The sequence below is a fragment of the Lissotriton helveticus genome, chromosome 2_2, assembly GCF_964261635.1.
Source record: "Lissotriton helveticus chromosome 2_2, aLisHel1.1, whole genome shotgun sequence".
Lineage (NCBI taxonomy): Eukaryota > Metazoa > Chordata > Amphibia > Caudata > Salamandridae > Lissotriton > Lissotriton helveticus.
The window spans coordinates 278,544,280-278,563,383 of NC_136060.1; the positions used below are offsets into that span (position 1 = coordinate 278,544,280).

General features: G+C 40.1%; 1 protein-coding gene across 4 annotated transcripts in view; it reads right to left on the bottom strand.

Annotated features, from left to right (window-relative positions):
- The window catches only part of SLIT2 (slit guidance ligand 2), a 739,121-nt gene that overhangs the window by 77,704 nt on the left and 642,313 nt on the right, over positions 1-19,104 (bottom strand). For 2 of the 4 annotated variants that reach the window (XM_078678410.1, XM_078678409.1), the window contains 2 exons: positions 12,818-12,957; positions 9,595-9,621 (listed from right to left, as the gene is read on the bottom strand). In XM_078678410.1, coding sequence (XP_078534536.1) covers positions 9,595-9,621; positions 12,818-12,957 — 167 coding nt within the window. The remainder of the gene's footprint in view (positions 1-9,594; positions 9,622-12,817; positions 12,958-19,104) is intronic. The other 2 variants (XM_078678412.1, XM_078678411.1) reach the window with 1 other exon arrangement.

Sequence of the window (19,104 nt, forward strand, 5' to 3'; positions counted from 1 at the left end):
AAAAACAAAGTAAAAAAATAATTTCCAGCAATGCATCCTTTCACATGGGGCAAGCCCCATGTGAAAGGGCCTGCGTCAGTCTCACGCCTGCTGTGAGGCAGGCGCAAGATTTTGATGCAACGGTGTCCTAAAAGTGACGCAGTGAAATCTCATAGATTTCACTGCGTCACTTATACGACCCTTCCTTGCGTCAATACGCCCCCTTTGCATACATTACACCTGGCGCAGGTATAATGTGGCACAGGGGTTTACAAAGTGACGCATCTACCTAGATGCGTTACTTTGTAAATATGACTCAACAAGGTGCAATTTTTACACCACTGATGCGTCACAAAAAGTGACGCACCGGCGGCGTAAAAGTGACGCATGGCCTCATAAATGAGGCCCTGAAGCGCACCACAGGGAAAAACAGTGTAAAAAATTGTAGTAAAAAAATATTTCCAGCAATGCATCCTTTCACATGGGGCTAGCCCCATGTAAAAGGGCCTGCGTCAGTCTTACGCCTGCTGTGAGACAGGCGCAAGATTTTGATGCAATGGTGTCCTAAAAGTGACGCAGTGAAATCTCATAGATTTCACTGCGTCACTTCTACGACCCTTCCTTGCGTCAATACGCCCCCTTTGCATACATTACACCTGGCGCAGGTATAATGTGGCACAGGGGTTTACAAAGTGACGCATCTACCTAGATGCGTTACTTTGTAAATATGACTCAACAAGGTGCAATTTTTACACCACTGGTGCGTCACAAAAAGTGACGCACCTGCGGCGTAAAAGTGACGCATGGCCTCATAAATGAGGCCCTCAAGCGCATCACAGGGCAAAACAGTGTAAAAAATTATAGTAAAAAAATAATTTCCAGCAAAGCATTCTTTCACATGGGGCAAGCCCCATGTAAAAGGGCCTGCGTCAGTCTTGCGCAAGATTTTGACGCAACGGCATCCTAAAAGTGGCGCAGTGAAATCTCATAGATTTCACTGCGTCACTTCTACGACTCTTCCTTGCGTCAATACGCCCCTTTTGCATACATTATACCTGGCGCAGGTATAATATGGCGCAGGGATTTAAAAAGTGACACATCTACCTAGATGCGTCACTTTGTAAATATGGCTCAACAAGGCCCTTTTTTAACACCACTGGTGCGTCACAAAAAGTGACGCACCGGTGGCGTAAAAGTGACGCATGGCCTCATAAATGAAGCCCTCAGTCTTCTACTCTCACTTTTTCTTTCACTTTCTCTGTCTCTTTACTCCCTTACTCACCTTGTCTCACACTCACTTGCCTTTATCCAGTCTGTATCTCCACTCTTTCCTAAACATCACTGCTCTTTTCTTACCCTTCCACACCCCCGTTCCTTTACTACATTTTCTTCACTTATCCTCATTCCCCATGTTCACTCTCCTTCTCCTCACTCACCTCCCACACTCACCTTCTTTCAGTCCCCCTACTTCACTTCCCTTCCCCTCTCGTCCCTTTCTTTGCTTTCTCACTTATTTCCCTCTCCTCTCTCACTGCACTCCACTTCAGTTACTCTTTTTCATTTTTTTTAAGAACACAGCTCTTTTTTGAGAATTGGAGGTAGTTCTAAAAAGAACTTTTTTTTTTCTTCTTTTTTTTCAACAAAAACAAAAATAGGGAATGGCAAACTGCTTAACAGGAGCAAAAAAAATAATCAAAATTAGGGCTGGGGACGTCAGCGGTGGTTCTCCAATGCTCGAGCAATGATCAAAATACTTTGTTCCCCGTAACAAATTACGGCATCACAATGTTTGCATTTATTTATTTATTTATTTATTTTGAAAGTTTTATATAGCGCGAACAAGATCTTTGCAGATATCAGAGCGCTTTACAAGGGCATGGGGATAAAAATACAAAGTAATAAAGCGTATATACAAAGTAATATATGAGGTAGTTAGGTACAAGGTGCTAGTTACATAGGTAGGTCAAAGGACATGAGGTAGGTCACAGGTGAGGTAGTGTCGGTACACTGTGTATAGACAAACAATTGCGTCAATAGTATAAAGTACAATAATAAGGAGCATATACTTGCTTAAGCGTGTTTAGAATATTTAGAGTTTAAAGGTGGGCATTTGATGGATGCCTCATTAAAAATAGGTTGAATGTTTGGGATCAGCTCCTGTGGTCGCCCCCTCACCGATGCAGTTGCTCCTCCGGTTGAAGTAGAGACACCATCTCTTGGAGCCTCTCGTGCCAGAGCCCTGACACTCTCCCGGGCATAGTTCTGGGGATGCCTTCTCTGTACGTGGCGAATCATGGTAGAATTACCAAAACTGTACTTCCTTCGGGGGTCTCCTCTGGAAAGTACAGTATGGCAGATCTTACATTCCATCTTTGCAGCATTTACTTTTTTAAATCCCTCAGGAACATCAAAAAATTTCCAGATGAAATGTTCTTTGACCTTCGGCTGAGGAGGCTCTTCATCTATGAATCCATCAGAGTCATCACTGCTGCTGGATGCTCTGGCAGCCATTGTATCCACAGATTATAAGCAGAGAAAAAAAGATTCTTGCTCTCACCAAAGTGAAAGAAGAAGTGAAGGAAAAGGGTGGGGTTTTCATTCTTTGGAAAAAAAATCTGTTAGCAACCAATGAAAATTGTTATTTTAAGTTCACATGACTTGACGCGCTTACCTAAGCGCACCGGAGCGCTTCCGGGGGCGCTCACGCGGCGCGAACGTAGGTGCTTCCGGGGGTGCTTAAGCGGCGCGCCTGAGTGACGTTTTGGTAGCTTTACGGAAATGCAAAATAATTTTCATTCGGAAAATCAAAAATACTGCTTTATAAGTATGGTACAGAATGTCTTGCATTATTATTTAGTTTTCATACGTATTTTTTTTTACGGACGCAGAAATAGCGCTCTCTCTGCGCTCTGGGGCGAGCTTACCAGTGCACGCACCCTGAGCGCTCCAAGTCAAAATGATACGGGTAAACTTACCGGTGCGCGCACCCTGAGCGCACCAGGAAAAAATGATAAAAAAAAATATATATACATTGAACAAATAATTTTTTTTTTTTAATATAATTATTATTTGTAAAAAACAGTTAATAAAAAAAAAAGAAGCGTAGGTTAAAAAGTCGATATACAAAGGAATTAGCTTTTTAAAAAACTATGAAATTCACTGAAAAAACCATAGGTTGCACAAACGGTATAGTTAGGAATTAGCATTTAAAAAACCTTTGAAATTCACTGAAAAAACCATAGGTTTAACACTCATTATAGTTAGGAATTAGCATTTAAAAAACCTTTGAAATTCACTGAAAAAACCATAGGTTTCACACTCGTTATAGTTAGAAATTAGCATTTAAAAAACCTTTGAAATTCATTGAAAAAAACAGGTTTCACACCAGTTATAGTTAGCTGAACATTTTACTCATACAAAACCATTGAAATTCCCACGTTATAGTTAGTTGGACTCACTATAACTCGCGCGCTCGCAATCCACTGCTGATGATGTCACATATTACATCATTCATGACATGGTCAGTGACATCACTGATGACATCACTGATGACATCTCAAATGACATCACTGATGACATCACTGATGACATCTCAAATGACATCACTGATGACATCATCCAGTGAATGTGTGTTTCTGAAAAATAAAAATATGTTTTCTATATTGAAGAATGAGTGGAACTATGAGTGTCTGGATGAAGGATTTAGTAGGTGCGTGACTGACTGTATGAGTGAGTGATTAAATGTGTCTTACTGAATGCATTGGTTAGTGACTAAACTGTCTGAATGTCTGCATTAGTATGTCTGTTGTTGTGTAAGCTGCTGCATGTGTTGATCAGTAGCTATATGAGTGGTTATATGGGTTATTGATTGGTTGCCCAAATATTTGTATGTGAGGGTGAGTGTGTGTGTGGGTGGCTGGGAGGTGTGTGACTCTGTGCATATATGTGTGAGCAGTTGATTCACTTGGTATATGGGTTCAAGAGTGCATGTGGAAAGAGCTGTATGGGTGGTTGACTGTGTGCATGGGTGTGTTGGTGAGTAAATGGCTATCTCAGTGCTCAATGTCCAAGTAAGTACATATGTAAAACACAGTGTATGTGAGAGTTGGCATATATAAATGACTATACATGAGAGCCTGTGATTGCGTAAGTGACTGTATGGATCAATGTGTACTTGTATCAGTGATTGTAAAAGAGAGTAAGTATGTGTTAGTATATGTTTGATTAAGTAAGGTCTAGTGAGTAAAACTGTGTAGTTGAGGAAATGGGAGTGTGATTGATTCTTTACATAACTGACTAGGTGTGTGAGTAACTCTGTGGATGAGTGTAAGCGTGTGAGTGTCTGTATACGTGTATGAGTGGATATGATAGTGTTCTATTAAAGAGTGACTGTATGTATGAGTGATTGTATGGGTGAATGAGTGGATGTGTGTGTAGACCTAGAAATCAGTGAGTGTGTATGTAGTTACTGGTATTGGTGTGTCAATAATTTCAGGAATGGTAGTTTGTATTTAACACTGGGTGTATCAAAGGATAGATTAGAGTGAGGAGGTGTATCGTATTATCACATGGATGATGTCATCAATGATGTCATCAGTGATGTCATTTGAGATGTCATCAGTGATGTCATCAGTGATGTCATTTGAGATGTCATCATTGATGTCATCAGTGATGTCACTGACCATGTCATGAATGATGTAATATGTGACATCAGCAGTGGATTGCGGGCGCGCGAGTTATAGTGAGTCCAACTAACTATAACGTGGGAATTTCAATGGTTTTGTATGAGTAAAATGTTCAGCTAACTATAACTGGTGTGAAACCTATGTTTTTTTCAGTGAATTTCAAAGGTTTTTTAAATGCTAATTCCTAACTATAATGAGTGTAAAACCTATGGTTTTTTCAGTGAATTTCAAAGGTTTTTTAAATGCTAATTCCTAACTATAACGAGTGTTAAACCTATGGTTTTTTCAGTGAATATATATATATATATATATATATATATATATATATATATATATATATATATTATATATATATATATATATATATATATATATATATATATATATATATATATATATATATCATGCTCCAAACTGCCCCTCTGGCAGAAACGCACACGGACACTGAGCTGGAACAAGTCCTTTTATTAGGTCAAATGCCACCCATATGCAGAAAGCTTCTGCAGCTTCGTCGATACCTCCTGATGCGTTTCGAAGCAATGGTGCTTCTTTCTCAAAGGCTCGACGTCATCGTGTTTACACAGGCACACCCCCTTTAAGGATTCGAAAATAGTGTCACGCCCTCTGATGGACAAGGAATTCTGGATCTCGTAGTGTGTCAATATTCACCCTGAATGGGTGCATTCTGTTCTTGCTGCTTCTGCACATTTAAAGCCCTCAAATGGGCCTCCACACATCGGTACATTAAGATCCATAGTCAGTGTCTCACAAAAGAAGCCGGGTAGGATACCGCGCACCGTGACACCCAGTCTTCTCGGGTTGGTGCGTTTCTCGCGGCAAGGGCTGCCGCGTATACATCATGCTCCAAACTGCCCCTCTGGCAGAAACGCACACGGACACTGAGCTGGAACAAGTCCTTTTATTAGGTCAAATGCCACCCATATGCAGAAAGCTTCCGCAGCTTCGTCGATAACTCCTGACGCGTTTCGAAGCAATGGTGCTTCTTTCTCAAAGGCTCGACGTCATCGTGTTTACACAGGCACACCCCCTTTAAGGATTTGAGAATAGTGTCACGCCCTCTGATGGACAGGGAATTCTGGATCTCGTAGTGTGTCAATATTCACCCTGAATGGGTGCATTTTGTTCTTGCTGCTTCTGCACATTTAAACCGCAATCATGGACCAACAGCTTTGAGGATATTAGACAGAACGGCATCAGGAGGCCCATCTGAGGGCTTGGAAGTTTACACGCAGAACATTGATGTGCATCCATTGGGAGTTTCATGCATGACACACGGACTACAATGCCCAGAAATCTAAACGGCCCATCTAAGGGTGGGTAATTGAACAATATAAAATAAAGGGGTGTGTCATAACGTGCACAAGAACATTGTTGAGCCTCTGAGGAAAGCGCGCTTAGCGCTGAAACGCGTCAGGTTATATCGACTTTGGGACTGCTAAATGGATTGTGATGCCTGTTTCTGTCTTTACCAATTAAAGGAACTGGTTGCCAGCTGTTGTCGGAGTGCGTTCTTGTCGAGGGGCAAATCTGGAGCTTTTATGTTTACACGGTGGTCCCAGCCGTGAAGGACGCACCTCCTGGTAATGTGTGGACCATGTGGTTTGAATCTGCAAAACCGCAATCATGGACCAACAGCTTTGAGGATATTAGACAGAATGGCATCACGAGGCCCATCTGAGGGCTTGGAAGCTTACACGCAGAACATTGATGTGCATCCATTGGGAGTTTCATGAATGACACACAGACTACAATGCCCAGAAATCTAAGCAGCCCATCTAAGGGCGGGTAATTGAACAATATAAAATAAAGGGGTGTGTCATAACATGCACAAGAACATTGTTGAGCCTCTGAGGAAAGCGCACTTAGCGCTGAAACGCGCCAGGCTATATCGACTTTGGGACTGCAAAATGGATTGTGATGCCTGTTTCTGTCTTTACCAATTAAAGGTACTGGTTGCCAGCTGTTGTCGGAGTGTGTTCTTGTCGAGGGGCAAATCTGGAGCTTTTATATATAAATAAATATATATATATATATATATATATATATATATATATATATATATTATATATACATATATACTCACTCAAAAAACTATAAGTTTTAGTGGTGTTATAGTTAGCTGGACATTTTACTCATACAAAACCATTGAAATTGCTCCTATATAGTTAGTTGTACTAACTATATTTCGCGCACCCGTAATCCACTGCTGATGATGTCACATATTAGATCATTCATGACATGGTCAGTGACATCACTGATGACATCTCAAATGACATCACTGGTGTGAAACTCGCAAAGGGGCCAGAGTAGAAGCACCCTGACCTCCTAGGCCTGCTCAGGGGGTCCCACAAGGACCCCAAACGCAAAAAAAAAATGTATTTTTTAAAAAAAAAGTCGGGGTACGCGTACCGTGCGCGTACGGTACGCGTACCCCGCTACTTTAAAAAAAAATACATATATTAGCGATGTAATATGTGACGTCATCAGCAGTGCATTGCAGACGTGCAAGTTATAGTAAGTCCAACTAACTATAACGTGGGAATTTCAATGGTTTTATGCGAGGAAAATTTTGCAGCTAACTATAACTGGTGTGAAACCTATGGTTTTTTCAGTGAATTTCAAAGGTTTTTTAAATGCTAATTCCTAACTATAACTGGTGTGTAACCTATGGTTTTTTCAGTGAATATATATATATATATATATATATATAAAATTTCTATGGCAAAATGAAACCGCTCATTTTGTTCCTTTTCAAATTAAATGTATTAAGTGTTACCACTTTATTCCAATCAAGATGACTTCAGGTGTGCCATACGTTTGTCATAAGTAAGACTGTTAGCGTTCTAGTTGTTCTTTAGAACACTCTGGGACATTCTGTCATTGGGCTATAGTTGGGCTACATCTGGCTGATATTTGGGCTACATTTGGGCTCTTTTGTCTCTGGTGGCCATCTTGGGAGACTGCATATCAGAATTGTTTTCATGAAATATAAGAGGATTTGAGAAGTCACTCAAAATGTGCCCTCATTTTTCTTTCTTCAGCACTAATCATAATTTCTATGGCAAAATGAACCCCCTAATTTTGTTCCTTTGCAAATTAAATGTTTTAAGTGTTAACACTTTATTCCAATCAAGATGACTTCAGGTGTGCCATACTTTTGTCATAAGTAAGACTGTAAGCGCTCTATTTGTTCTTTAGAACACTCTGGGACATTCTGTCATTGGGCTATAGTTGGGCTACATCTGGCTGATATTTGGGCTACATTTGTTTTTTTTGTCTCTGGTGGCCATCTTTGGGCTACATTGGGCTACATTGGGCTACATTGGGCTACATTTGGGCTCTAACATATATATAGCCCAATGTAGCCCAATATATATTTTTTCAAAGTTAATTTTCGTAAAAACCACTGGAGCATATATCTTGAGACATAGCAAAGGCACATCGGGGTACCAGTTCCTACAATTTTGCCAAGTTTGGTGGAAATCCATTCAGCCGTTCGGGCTAAAAGTGAGTCCAACCGCCCTATGGAAATTAACATGGGGAAAACACGTTTTGGGACCCCCCTTTTATCTCGGCCCCCGCTTGACGGATCCCCCCAAAACTTTCAGGGAAGGAGCGGAGCGCAGCGAGGCAAAGTTAAGAAAAATTACAGGCAGATCCCTCATTCGGCGCCAAAGTTATTCCCAATAGAATGTTGGATTATTGCTGTCAAACGTCAAGGTAAAATGTTCCTTATTTAAATTAAATCAAACTTCCATTGTTTGTTCCTACTAGACAAGTGTCAGAGTTGAATGCACCAGTCATTTACCCATGTCAAATAAAACTTCAAAGATTTACAGGCAAGTTCCCATTTGATCAAAGCATCTTAATTCACCTCCCACAACTATCTACGGCAAGTGCCTTATAGTGTCGGTTGCTGTTCTAACCCCTGGAAGCGGGCCATTTTTACAAGGAGTCAGTCTTAATTTCATCTTGGATTCAACACAATTAATACAATTAATTAATGCTTGTGGACTACAACAATTAACATACCAAAGAACTTGAATTAAAGACATGAATAAAATTCTTCATCATAGTTAAGCCCATAAGGTGTTCTACTGTCGAGCGTGAGGATATACTTCTTTTCAAGCTCAAGCAATTTTTAACTAGATCACCACCACTCTTGTTGGCCGGGACTGCGTCTATCACAAAGTATTTAACTTGTGTGGGATCTTTCTGGTGTGTGGTTTTGCAGTGTCGGGCTACAGGGTATGATCTGTCAGCGTTGGTGATCGCCCTCATGTGCTGCAGGATTATTTTATGTACTTGCAGTGTGCAATACTGCAAATTACAGGTGCAAGTTAGGACGTATACTGAAAAGTCAGTCTTGCAGTTATTGGCCCCCTGATCGTCACCTCCCTACCACCAAAGGGGGTATAGTAAACTGAGGTATTCTTGCCTATACTGCACGCTCTGCACCTGCTACATTTCTGAAAGCCAGGAGCAGGCCTTAGCCATCCTGGATCATGTTCCATTATGGGGCTTGCTTTAACAACAGCATCTCTCAAAGATGGAGCTCTACGATATGTGAGGGGAGGGGGCTGCTTAGGCAGCATCTTCCCAATGACTGGATCAGTTTTAAGAATATGCCAATTTTTATTGACCAGATCCCTGAATTCCTTATTTTGGGGGTTGAATGTGGTGAGAAAACGCATCTGAGGTTCTATTTTCTCCTTTCTAGATTCCTTTTTGGAAAATAAGATCACCTCAATTTTCTTCCTATTCACTGCAAACCTTGCTGCCTCAACCGTTGCTCCACTGAAACCTCTATCACGCAATCTCTGGATGAAAATGGAAAGCTACACAACCTTCCAAGAAATAACAGATAAAAAGACTTAAGAAAAAAAGAAAAGAATAGACAGCTACTGACCTTTTTCCACCTCATTTTGATTAGCAGCTTGTAGAGACAAAGACAGAAGAGACAGACTTTTTGACATTGCTTCATCAATAAAGAGAACATTCAGCCAATACGAAGCAAGAATGACAGGAGGTATACTACATTCATTGATGTCAGAAAAGTGAATATAATTTAATGATGAATGGTATATGGGTGCATTATTCTACACTGTGCTTAGACTGCATATAGCCCACAACCGTAATTTTGCTTCAGTGTATTTTTCTAATTTGTAGCACCCACTGAGCCTGGAACGACCTACACCGCACATCAGAGCTGCCATTTTAGTGCCACAATTCCACAGAATATTGAAAACCTAGCTATTCTAATTGGCCCAGTCATGGCAGCACATACCCTCTCAGGTGACATGTACACCATACAAATACACATAACTTAACACAACATGTTAAACAAAATGTAATGTTTTTTGTATAATATTATGCTTTCTTTTATTTTATTGCGTTAGTAAATTCTCTTCTATAGACTATTTCTGATTACGTTTCCTTGTGTAATGTGCCGCATTATAACCTGTATCCTGACCCCACTGCTTTTAATAAATAAATTATCTAATATTAAGTATGAGGATAAGCGCTATGTCATCAGCAAACATCTAATGCCAGGAAATAACCTAAATAATAACTCACTATATACAGCCTGATGATTCTTAAAACTTTGAGGTAAGAAGGATGTGCAGTTTCTTAAGGGAAGACAACAAGAAAGGGGTAATTGATTGAGCTCGCTCACCCAATTAAAAAGATGGGCGCTTTCAATTAGGTGAGCAAGCTCAATCATTAAATAGTCTGGCTGATTATCTCTTAACCTATTTTAATCCACTTGTTCACCGCTCTACACACACCACTCGAGCCCACTCACCCTCACTTCATCAAACAGCTAAGGGAAATATCTCTGTGAAAGAACCCCATAGTGGGTGCCCGTCGTGTATTGCAACGTCGGCCTGACGAGGAGCTAGCCCAATGATAAAGCATGACACCCAACGGGGTATGTGAGGGCCCTTGCTCCAACTGGAGCTCACCCCTTCCTCTGGAACTTTAACCCCTTTTTTTGTTGTCTCCCCTTAAGGAACTGCACACCCTTCTTACCTCACTGATTACTGTCACATGGCACGGCTGCACAAAATAAGGGATGTGCGCCCAAAGTTGATTGAGCACATGAGCATTGTCACAAGCCAGGCTCTGAGTCCAACCCATTCTGCACATGGTCACATTAAAAAAAACTACTAGGATTATGCATAAATTGGACCAAATTATGCATTAATGTTATCTAAATTATACAGACTTAAATTCAAAGTATGGAGAACAATCTGTGGCAATATTAATTTCATCCTTCTGATATTGAAACAATTTTTTTGTGCAGTCTGCAAGTTATGTGGCAAAGTTGGTAAACTCCTTAGTATGCAATAAATGCCACTGCCACAAAATCAAACAAATCCACTGGCCCTCACTCACCATTGCCCATCGTTTATCAAAAAAATATTTATGAAAGGTAAGAAAAGATAAAACTAAATATGTTCGAATTTGAGTCAGTGGAGATCATTATGTGCACTTTGAAGAAAACAACTTTTTCAAACTAACTACCCCAAAATAAAAATGTAATATAAAACTACATATTGGGTAATGATTCATATGGTGCTATATTGACACCTCATGGTTACGGTGATATTTACACACACACTATCTGAGGTAGGAACATCTGAAGCAAAGAAAGATAAATATTTTAATCGAGGAGCTGTTCATACTTAATGATAAAATAAATTTTTCCAGAAAGTTGGTGATTAACTCACATCTGTTGCGAGTTGTAGGCTAACTTGACCTCAAAGGTGCCTGGGTGAGTGTGACAGCTCAGCGCAGGCCGCAGGTGATGGATGCACCAGGGCAATATAAAACTGTGTAAAATGTTAAAGGTGTGAGAGGGAGGCAGCGCCTCTTTTCACTCTGCACTGCTTGATTGGGTTCGTGTGTCAGGGGATTCCTAAGAGAAGGTCAATCGTGCAGTTAATGTCACACTAATGTTTTCCTAGATGCCATGTAAGCGGAAGAGTAAGAAAAAGTGCTTCTGAGGACGGCAAATTGAGAAATATTACATTGGGGAAAATTAATACTAGTTATTTATTGTGTTGAGAAACTGCATGGGCGGTTTAAGGAATTTTTTTCAAAAAGTTATAATTTATTAAATATTTATGGAAACACCTCCATTACAACAATTGGGGTAGAGAAACGGGGTGCCTGTTTGCAGCAGGTAGTTGACCAGGCAGCATCCCAAAGGGGAACCACGATGTCTACAAACTCTTCTTTCTTTAAGCATGTAATAAATAAGCCGGGAACATCCATTTTGAAAAGACACATATCAGACATCACATTCGGAGAAAAGGTTGTGCAATCAAAAACAGTGTAGCAATATTCAAAAGTTTCAGATAAAAAAACTGACAGACTGGAAGAAACTTTTGGGCAACTCATTCATGGAACACGCTTGTTTTTAAGGGATCCATTCTATATATATATTGGCATTTAGAGTATATATGCACATGTAAAAATGCAAAACAAATATTAAGTGATGATAACTGTAGAGCCACCCAGACATATTAGAACATCCAAATGTGAATAAAAAGACAAGCTCGAGTAGACCTCGCGCGTTTATGACAACAATGATTCTGTTTCATTGGTTCTAAAGTTTGTTAGTGATATTGGATGTATCACATACTTCGGTTTATATCTGCACCAGGGGGATTTGTGCCATTAACATCTATCAGAAGTACTGGAATTTGCACAGTGCGTGACACTGCATGTTAAACTGCATTTTTAAATTGTTAAAGTGGTATTTTAATAAATTACATTTTACAAAGCAATTTGAATTACCGCCACCACTTAACCGCAACAAATACAGGTACCCTGGACACAGATATATTAACATGATGCAGTGAGTACTGCTAGCAAATTTTAAGAATACAGACACAAGACATTTTGTTTGATGCTCGGTATGGGAGTACCGCATTTTTGGGTCGGAGCCAAGGGCCCCTAGCAAAATACCCATTTTCAAGGCATTATCCATATATTTAGACCGATGGTAGAGAAGAGGCTGAATCTACATATCCTACTCAAACATATGGTTATTGGGACTCAGCTGAAATTATCCTCATGTGGGAGCCATGCTGAAATAACTCTGACCTTTGGTGCATGCGTACCTGTGTATTCAGGTGGACATAGACAGGTGTAGTTGTTGATTCCATCTACACAGGTAGAATTGTTTTCACAGTCGTTGTCTTCGCAGTCGTCGACATTCACTTCACAGTGTTCGCCTTCGAATCCATCTGCACACGTGCACCTTTGAAGAGAAAATACAACCGTAGTCACCTTGAATCACAGTCAAGAAACACTTCTTCTCCAGCATTAGGAAATACACCACAGTGCAGAGCTTATCCCTGATGAGAAGTCGTTTGCGTAGGAGTCGTTTATTACCATGTATCCTTGCAACAAGACTTTCAGTGCATAAAGTCTGAGTGAATATTGCAACCAAATGAAAGCCATCAAAGAAGAAACTGCCAAACATCTGTCTAAACAGTATCTAAGAGCTCGTGGTATTAGATTTGAAAATTGACAACACCACCTCAGCACTGGGCAAACTGCACAATCATCTTGAATTTCTTGCACAAAGAGTTTTGTCTTTGAGTTCGTTGAAGAAGCACTTTATGTCTGGGGTTAGATACTAAGAAAGTATTTGTTGAATTTTGAATTCCGAGATAAGCAAGAAGTAAATGATGAAGGGCCACCTAAGTGCTGGCCTTGGATGCTGGATACCTGAGGTCTACTCCTGCCTTTGACCAAAAAGTATGTGTGATTCTGGGAAAATTGTTACCACTACTTTTGACAAAAATGTAAATGTATGCACTGTACAAATGTGCACTTCAAACAGGAAAAACAAGCAGTTTAGTGAGTTGTCTAGTACTGTCCCCATTACAAATCCCATCTTTGCTATACTTCCTATTTATTTAATCTGGTCATAGAGCTCTAAGCCCTCAAACCTCGGTGTCTACCAAAGCTAACTGTGAGGTCCTATCTGACATGTTGCAAGCTGCAGGTTTGAACCTAAGTGAACTGGTCACCTTGAACAGGAACTAGAAACCATGAAATTACTGGAGGTTTTTCTTACTGAATCAATGTTTTCAAGTTGAAAACCTTTATTTATCGACCTATTCTGTATTATTTATAAGTGATGAGCTACCTGCAAGCATGCATAGAAAAATCTGTCTTTATCTTCAGTGTACCACAAGTAATGGAGGACTCTTGCAGGTTGTGACGACTTCCGTTTTTAAAAGATAGACAAGAAGCCCACTGTAGTTTATTTGTCGTTTATAACATAATACTACATTGTGAGCAATAATCCATGACTTTATTGTTTTTGAGGCAATTCTGTCAAAGGAAAGTCTTCAATCACATATAATTCTAGTGCCTCGGAAAGTCTATCATGCAAACTTATGTAGCTGCAGGCTTAACATAGTAGAAAGACTGGAGACAGAATGTTGATCAATTACTGCAAAATGTAAAAGGAAAAAGCTTCACAACCAACTTGAAGAGATTTGGGCTCATGCAAAAAAAAACATGAACGAGAACTTGAAATCTGGATGAGAAGGGATAAGGTATGGATCGCCTGCAGGAGTAATACTGTTAAGTGTCAGCTCTAACAAGCTTGACGAGTAGATTAGCATTCTGGTGTGAAATTATTAGAGTCGTTTAATAAAGAACTCCATTACATAATTCATGGAGTACATCTGGGGTAATTGTAGTGTGTGATTAAATAACTCCAGATTAAAAACGCTCACAGCGTGTTTATCTACTGCTGCGGTGGTTCGGAAATTAATCTTTAATTTTCTTTTTCTCTGGGAGGTACATCTCCTAATTTATGCGCCTTCTGTGAAAGTATTACACAGCCGAACAGCTGAATGAGTGGCTCGCTCAACAGGGGGTAATTCGCTATTAATTACCATAATGCAGCCAGCAGTGTGATGTCTTACCCTGCTTTGTATAATCATAATATGTTGTTTTAATAACCCTGAAAGGACAGGGAGCTGGAGTGCGAACTCTCTGAAAGGCGTTCATTCTTCTCTTCTACTCACAAACACAGAGGGCTAATCCTTCGGCTCTTTTCACTCCTCTCTAAGCAACCGCAATCCTTTTTGTGTTTGTTAAATATCACTCCCTTGCTTCCATCAGGTCATGCAGGCAGCTGAGCAGCTCTCCCAGGCTCAAAGCAAAAAGGTTCTGAGGTAAAGCATCACGACATTACTTGTTTAAATTCAAGTTTTCATCACTGCCACCTTTTCAGTTTGCACGAGGGACATTTCTGTGTTTGTAGTGTGCTGGTGTGACATTTTCATGACACCTGGAGTGACACTTTCTCTTGAGCTGAATAAATTACATTTGCCTGTGTAGTGTGGTCAGTTTAAGAAATAACCATCCGTTTTACAACGTAGGGGTACGATTTTGCTCCATCACGATTGTCGAGAAGTTACACCTAGGTGTGAAAAAGCAGCAGTCCATATCTTGATGCACAACTCTAAGAACTCACCAACATGAACCACATCCTGTAAGGCTATCAATCTGGCCTCAGATCACGCTGCAGCAGGTAGCCTGCAACTTTTCCCCAAGCTTACATTTTTTGCCTTATCATCTTCAACCTCTACATGGAACCCGTGGGACTCTACTCACAGGTAATAATGCTCGTCATTATTATTAACTCCCAAAAAATGTTTGGAAGGTAATCTTTAACTGATTCATTTAATTTGTCCTTGGTAAAAATACTAAATTTGGAAGTAATAAATGAATTTCTTTCACAACATAGCCAGAGATCGAAATATAGTCTACTTTTGCATAATAACAAGTCTCCTTTCTACAGACATCCAACAACTCAAAAGCTGCACACAACACATACAGACGTAGCTGTCCAGTACATAACAAAAGCTTAACCTGAGCAAAGCAGAACTCCTGATGTTCATCAAGAACAACAAGCAACAACTAGTCCAAAGTCTGCTCGACAATATAAATTTGGACGGATTTTAACCCCAACTGTCACCAAATGACAAGTACCCTAGATTCAATGTAAACACCAATCTCACCCGCAAGGACATATTGTCAAGTAACCGGCTCTTTCGACTGAAGAAAGTGAAACCCTTCCTCCCGGAAAGTGACTTAAGAACGGCTGTTCAAGCCCTTGTACTCTTGTCTTGATCCAAAGTCTTCCAGGCTCTACACCTGCCCCCAAAAGGGTATCCTACATGCAGGAGCACACTTCATCAGGGCATGAAAAAATAAGACCACTTTACCCGCACCCTGAGGTAACTTCACTGGCTGCTCATCAGCATTAAGTATCTTCAAAACCAGCAGCATCACCTACACTTACATCAAGACCAGCATCCCTGCCTATCTGTCTGACAGGCTCACCACCTCTAATGGCTCTTAGAACACCCGCATCTAGGACATGATCACACTGGAAAAAAGAAAAGCCAGAAACAAAAACAAAGCAACTGGCCTTCTCCCATTTATGCACTGAGCATTTGGAATGAAATCCCCACATCCACGAGGACTGCTCCAATTTAGGAAAGAGCGGAACAGACAACTGTTTAAAGAGCACTACAACCAGGTGCAGTAAAAGTTGTCCTTCATTCTTAGAAAACAGCTACCTTTCCAGTCACCCACTGATTGTGTCTTTTACATGGACCCTGTAGAGTGCTCCACTACTTTCCACTAGGTCCAATCTATATGTACCACATACATACATGCACACAGAATACAGGTATAGTTTCACTTTCACAAAGAGACATTTTCATTAGTTTGACATTGGAATTGTACACATCAGAGGGTTGCTGCAAAATGAACTTGAGTCTTCGATTTTTAGGGTGTTCACGATCAATCAACAGACGGCCTCCTATCATAGAAAGGGAAACAAATATACTCATGGTAGCAACATCTAGTAGTGAGGTTTTGGGAAAGGGTTTCTCTACAGGAATAACTATTTAACCTTATGAGGAAAACAAGAGTCCATCGTGTAAATGCACATTTTGGCATATACTTGCAAACATATGGGGATTGAGAATAGGGAACTTTGTAGATTACCTTGTAGTGACACTGAGGATATGGTGTACGCAAAATCCTTCTATGAGTGGCTTGCAAAGAAGGGGTTTTTATTAAATATGTGATGATGTTGAGAAGTACAATCAATGAGTTCAGCACTTGGGGGCAGAAAACCAGACCCATTTGTTATTTAAGGTGTATAGACTTTCAAGTTCTATGTAGCTAAGCTACTACCTGTTGACTCACTCTTGGTTCACATAGTAGCCTCAGGATCACTATTTCCACTACAAAATCTGATCTTTAAATATAACTTTGACGGTGAAGCACAAAGGCATTATCATCTGCATGTGAATACCTTGTATATAGGGGCTTTTGCTGGACCAGTTTCTGAATGAAACATATTTGTGATGGAGCAGAAAGAAACAAGCACTGTTTGGCTTGAAAGGAAAGAGTTTCCTGATTTGATGGATCACATTTGAGCCCATAGCTAATGGTAAAAAAAGTAAAATCAAGAAATCCTTGAAATACAGCTATGAATTTCATCTCACCACAATCTTATAATCTGAGTATTTGTCTGAGTGAAGGGTGATCAATTTGTGAAAGAGGTCCTGGTGAATGGAAGCTTGAGACGGTGATGCTGAAGAACATGGAGGTATATGCATTATCTGGTTCTCCACAGCGCAGGAAGGAGGAGACTCATGTGAAAGAAGGTGATGGCTTATAAGGCAGTCTTTACCTAAATGAATCGTGGAGGAAAATGTTAACTCCTCCATGTTCATCTTCTAGATTCTCTGTGAAAATGGGGAATATTATATGCTCTCCTGAGGTAAGCTCCCATAGTTTCACTGAGCAAACATCATTCCAAAAACCGAAATCATGAAAAAAGATATACATACATTGATGGTTTACTTTTTTAGGAAGTAGAATTAAAAAAACGTAGAAATTCAATAAAAAAAAACCTAAGGCTATATAAGTACGTTATAGCGAAGTTCAGATTTTACACACACAAAACCATAGAAATGTGGCTGTTATAGTTATCTCAAGTAACTATAACACAAGTCCTAACTCTCACCCTCACCATGCACTAATTATCCCACATATTACATCACTAATGACATCTTCTATGACATCATTGATATCACTGCAAGCAGGCGCGAGTTATAGTTACTTGAGATAAATATAACCATAACTGCCGAATTTCTATGGTTTTGTGTGTGTTAAATCTGAATCTAACTATAATGTACCCGTAACCTTTGATTTTTTAGTGAAAAAAATAAATAAATATATATATATATATATATATATATATATATATATATATATATATATATATATATATTACCTACTGGCGGTCGCCAGTAGGTATATATAGTTAGGATTTTTTCTCTATGGGTTTTTTGAAAATTCTATGTCTAATAACTTTGGCGTTTGTGGACGGAATTGGCTGAAATTTTCAGGAAAATGGCACATTTTGTTTCTGAGCAGCCCTTGAAAATTTGGGGGGGTTCGTCCAGTGGGGGCCGAGAAAAAAGGGGGGTCCCAAAACGTGTTTTTAACATTGAGTTTTCCATAGGGCGGTTGGCCTCACTTTTAGCCCGAACGGCTGAATGGATTTGCACGAAACTTGGCAAAATTGTAGGGACTGGTAGCCCGATGTGCCTTTTGTAGGTCTCAATATATGTGCTCCAGTGGATTTTGAGAAATTAACGTTTAAAAAAAGATATATATCTGTAACAGCGGACCGGGCAGCGGCCCAGGACGCGTACTTTTCGCGCAACGGAGCTTTGTGAAGCGAAGCTGATTGGTTCTCTGGCGTCTGTCAACATTCCAAACAGTCCGTAGCGGCCGCCATCTTGTCTCTCGGTAGGATCGAGAGACAAGAGGAGGCCAAAGCGAAGGGGCAAATGACCATAAGGGGGAATAGTAGATCCTCGCTGACCCCCTAGGTTTGATGTGGAGGTTTTAAAAGGGCCCCGCGGGGCAAAAAAAAAAAATAATAATAATAATCGAACGGCTGAATGGATTTGCACGAAACTTGGCAAAATTGTAGGGACTGGTAGCCCGATGTGCCTTTGCTAGGTCTCAATATATGTGCTCCAGTGGATTTTGAGAAATTAACGTTCAAAAAAAGATATATATCTGTAACAGCGCTCCGCTTCGCGTAACGGAGGTTTGCGAAGCTGATTGGTCATTCTGTCACTGGGCTATAGTTGGGCTACATCTGGCTGATATTTGGGCTACATTTGTTTTTTTGTGTGTCTGGCGGCCATCTTTGGGCTACATTGGGCTACATTGGGCTTCATTGGGCTACATTCGGCTAATTAGCAAATAGCTCATCGCAAACTAGGAATGGTAAAGAATCGCTATTTATTCCTTAAAGTTCGCTATTTAGGAAATGCAAAAA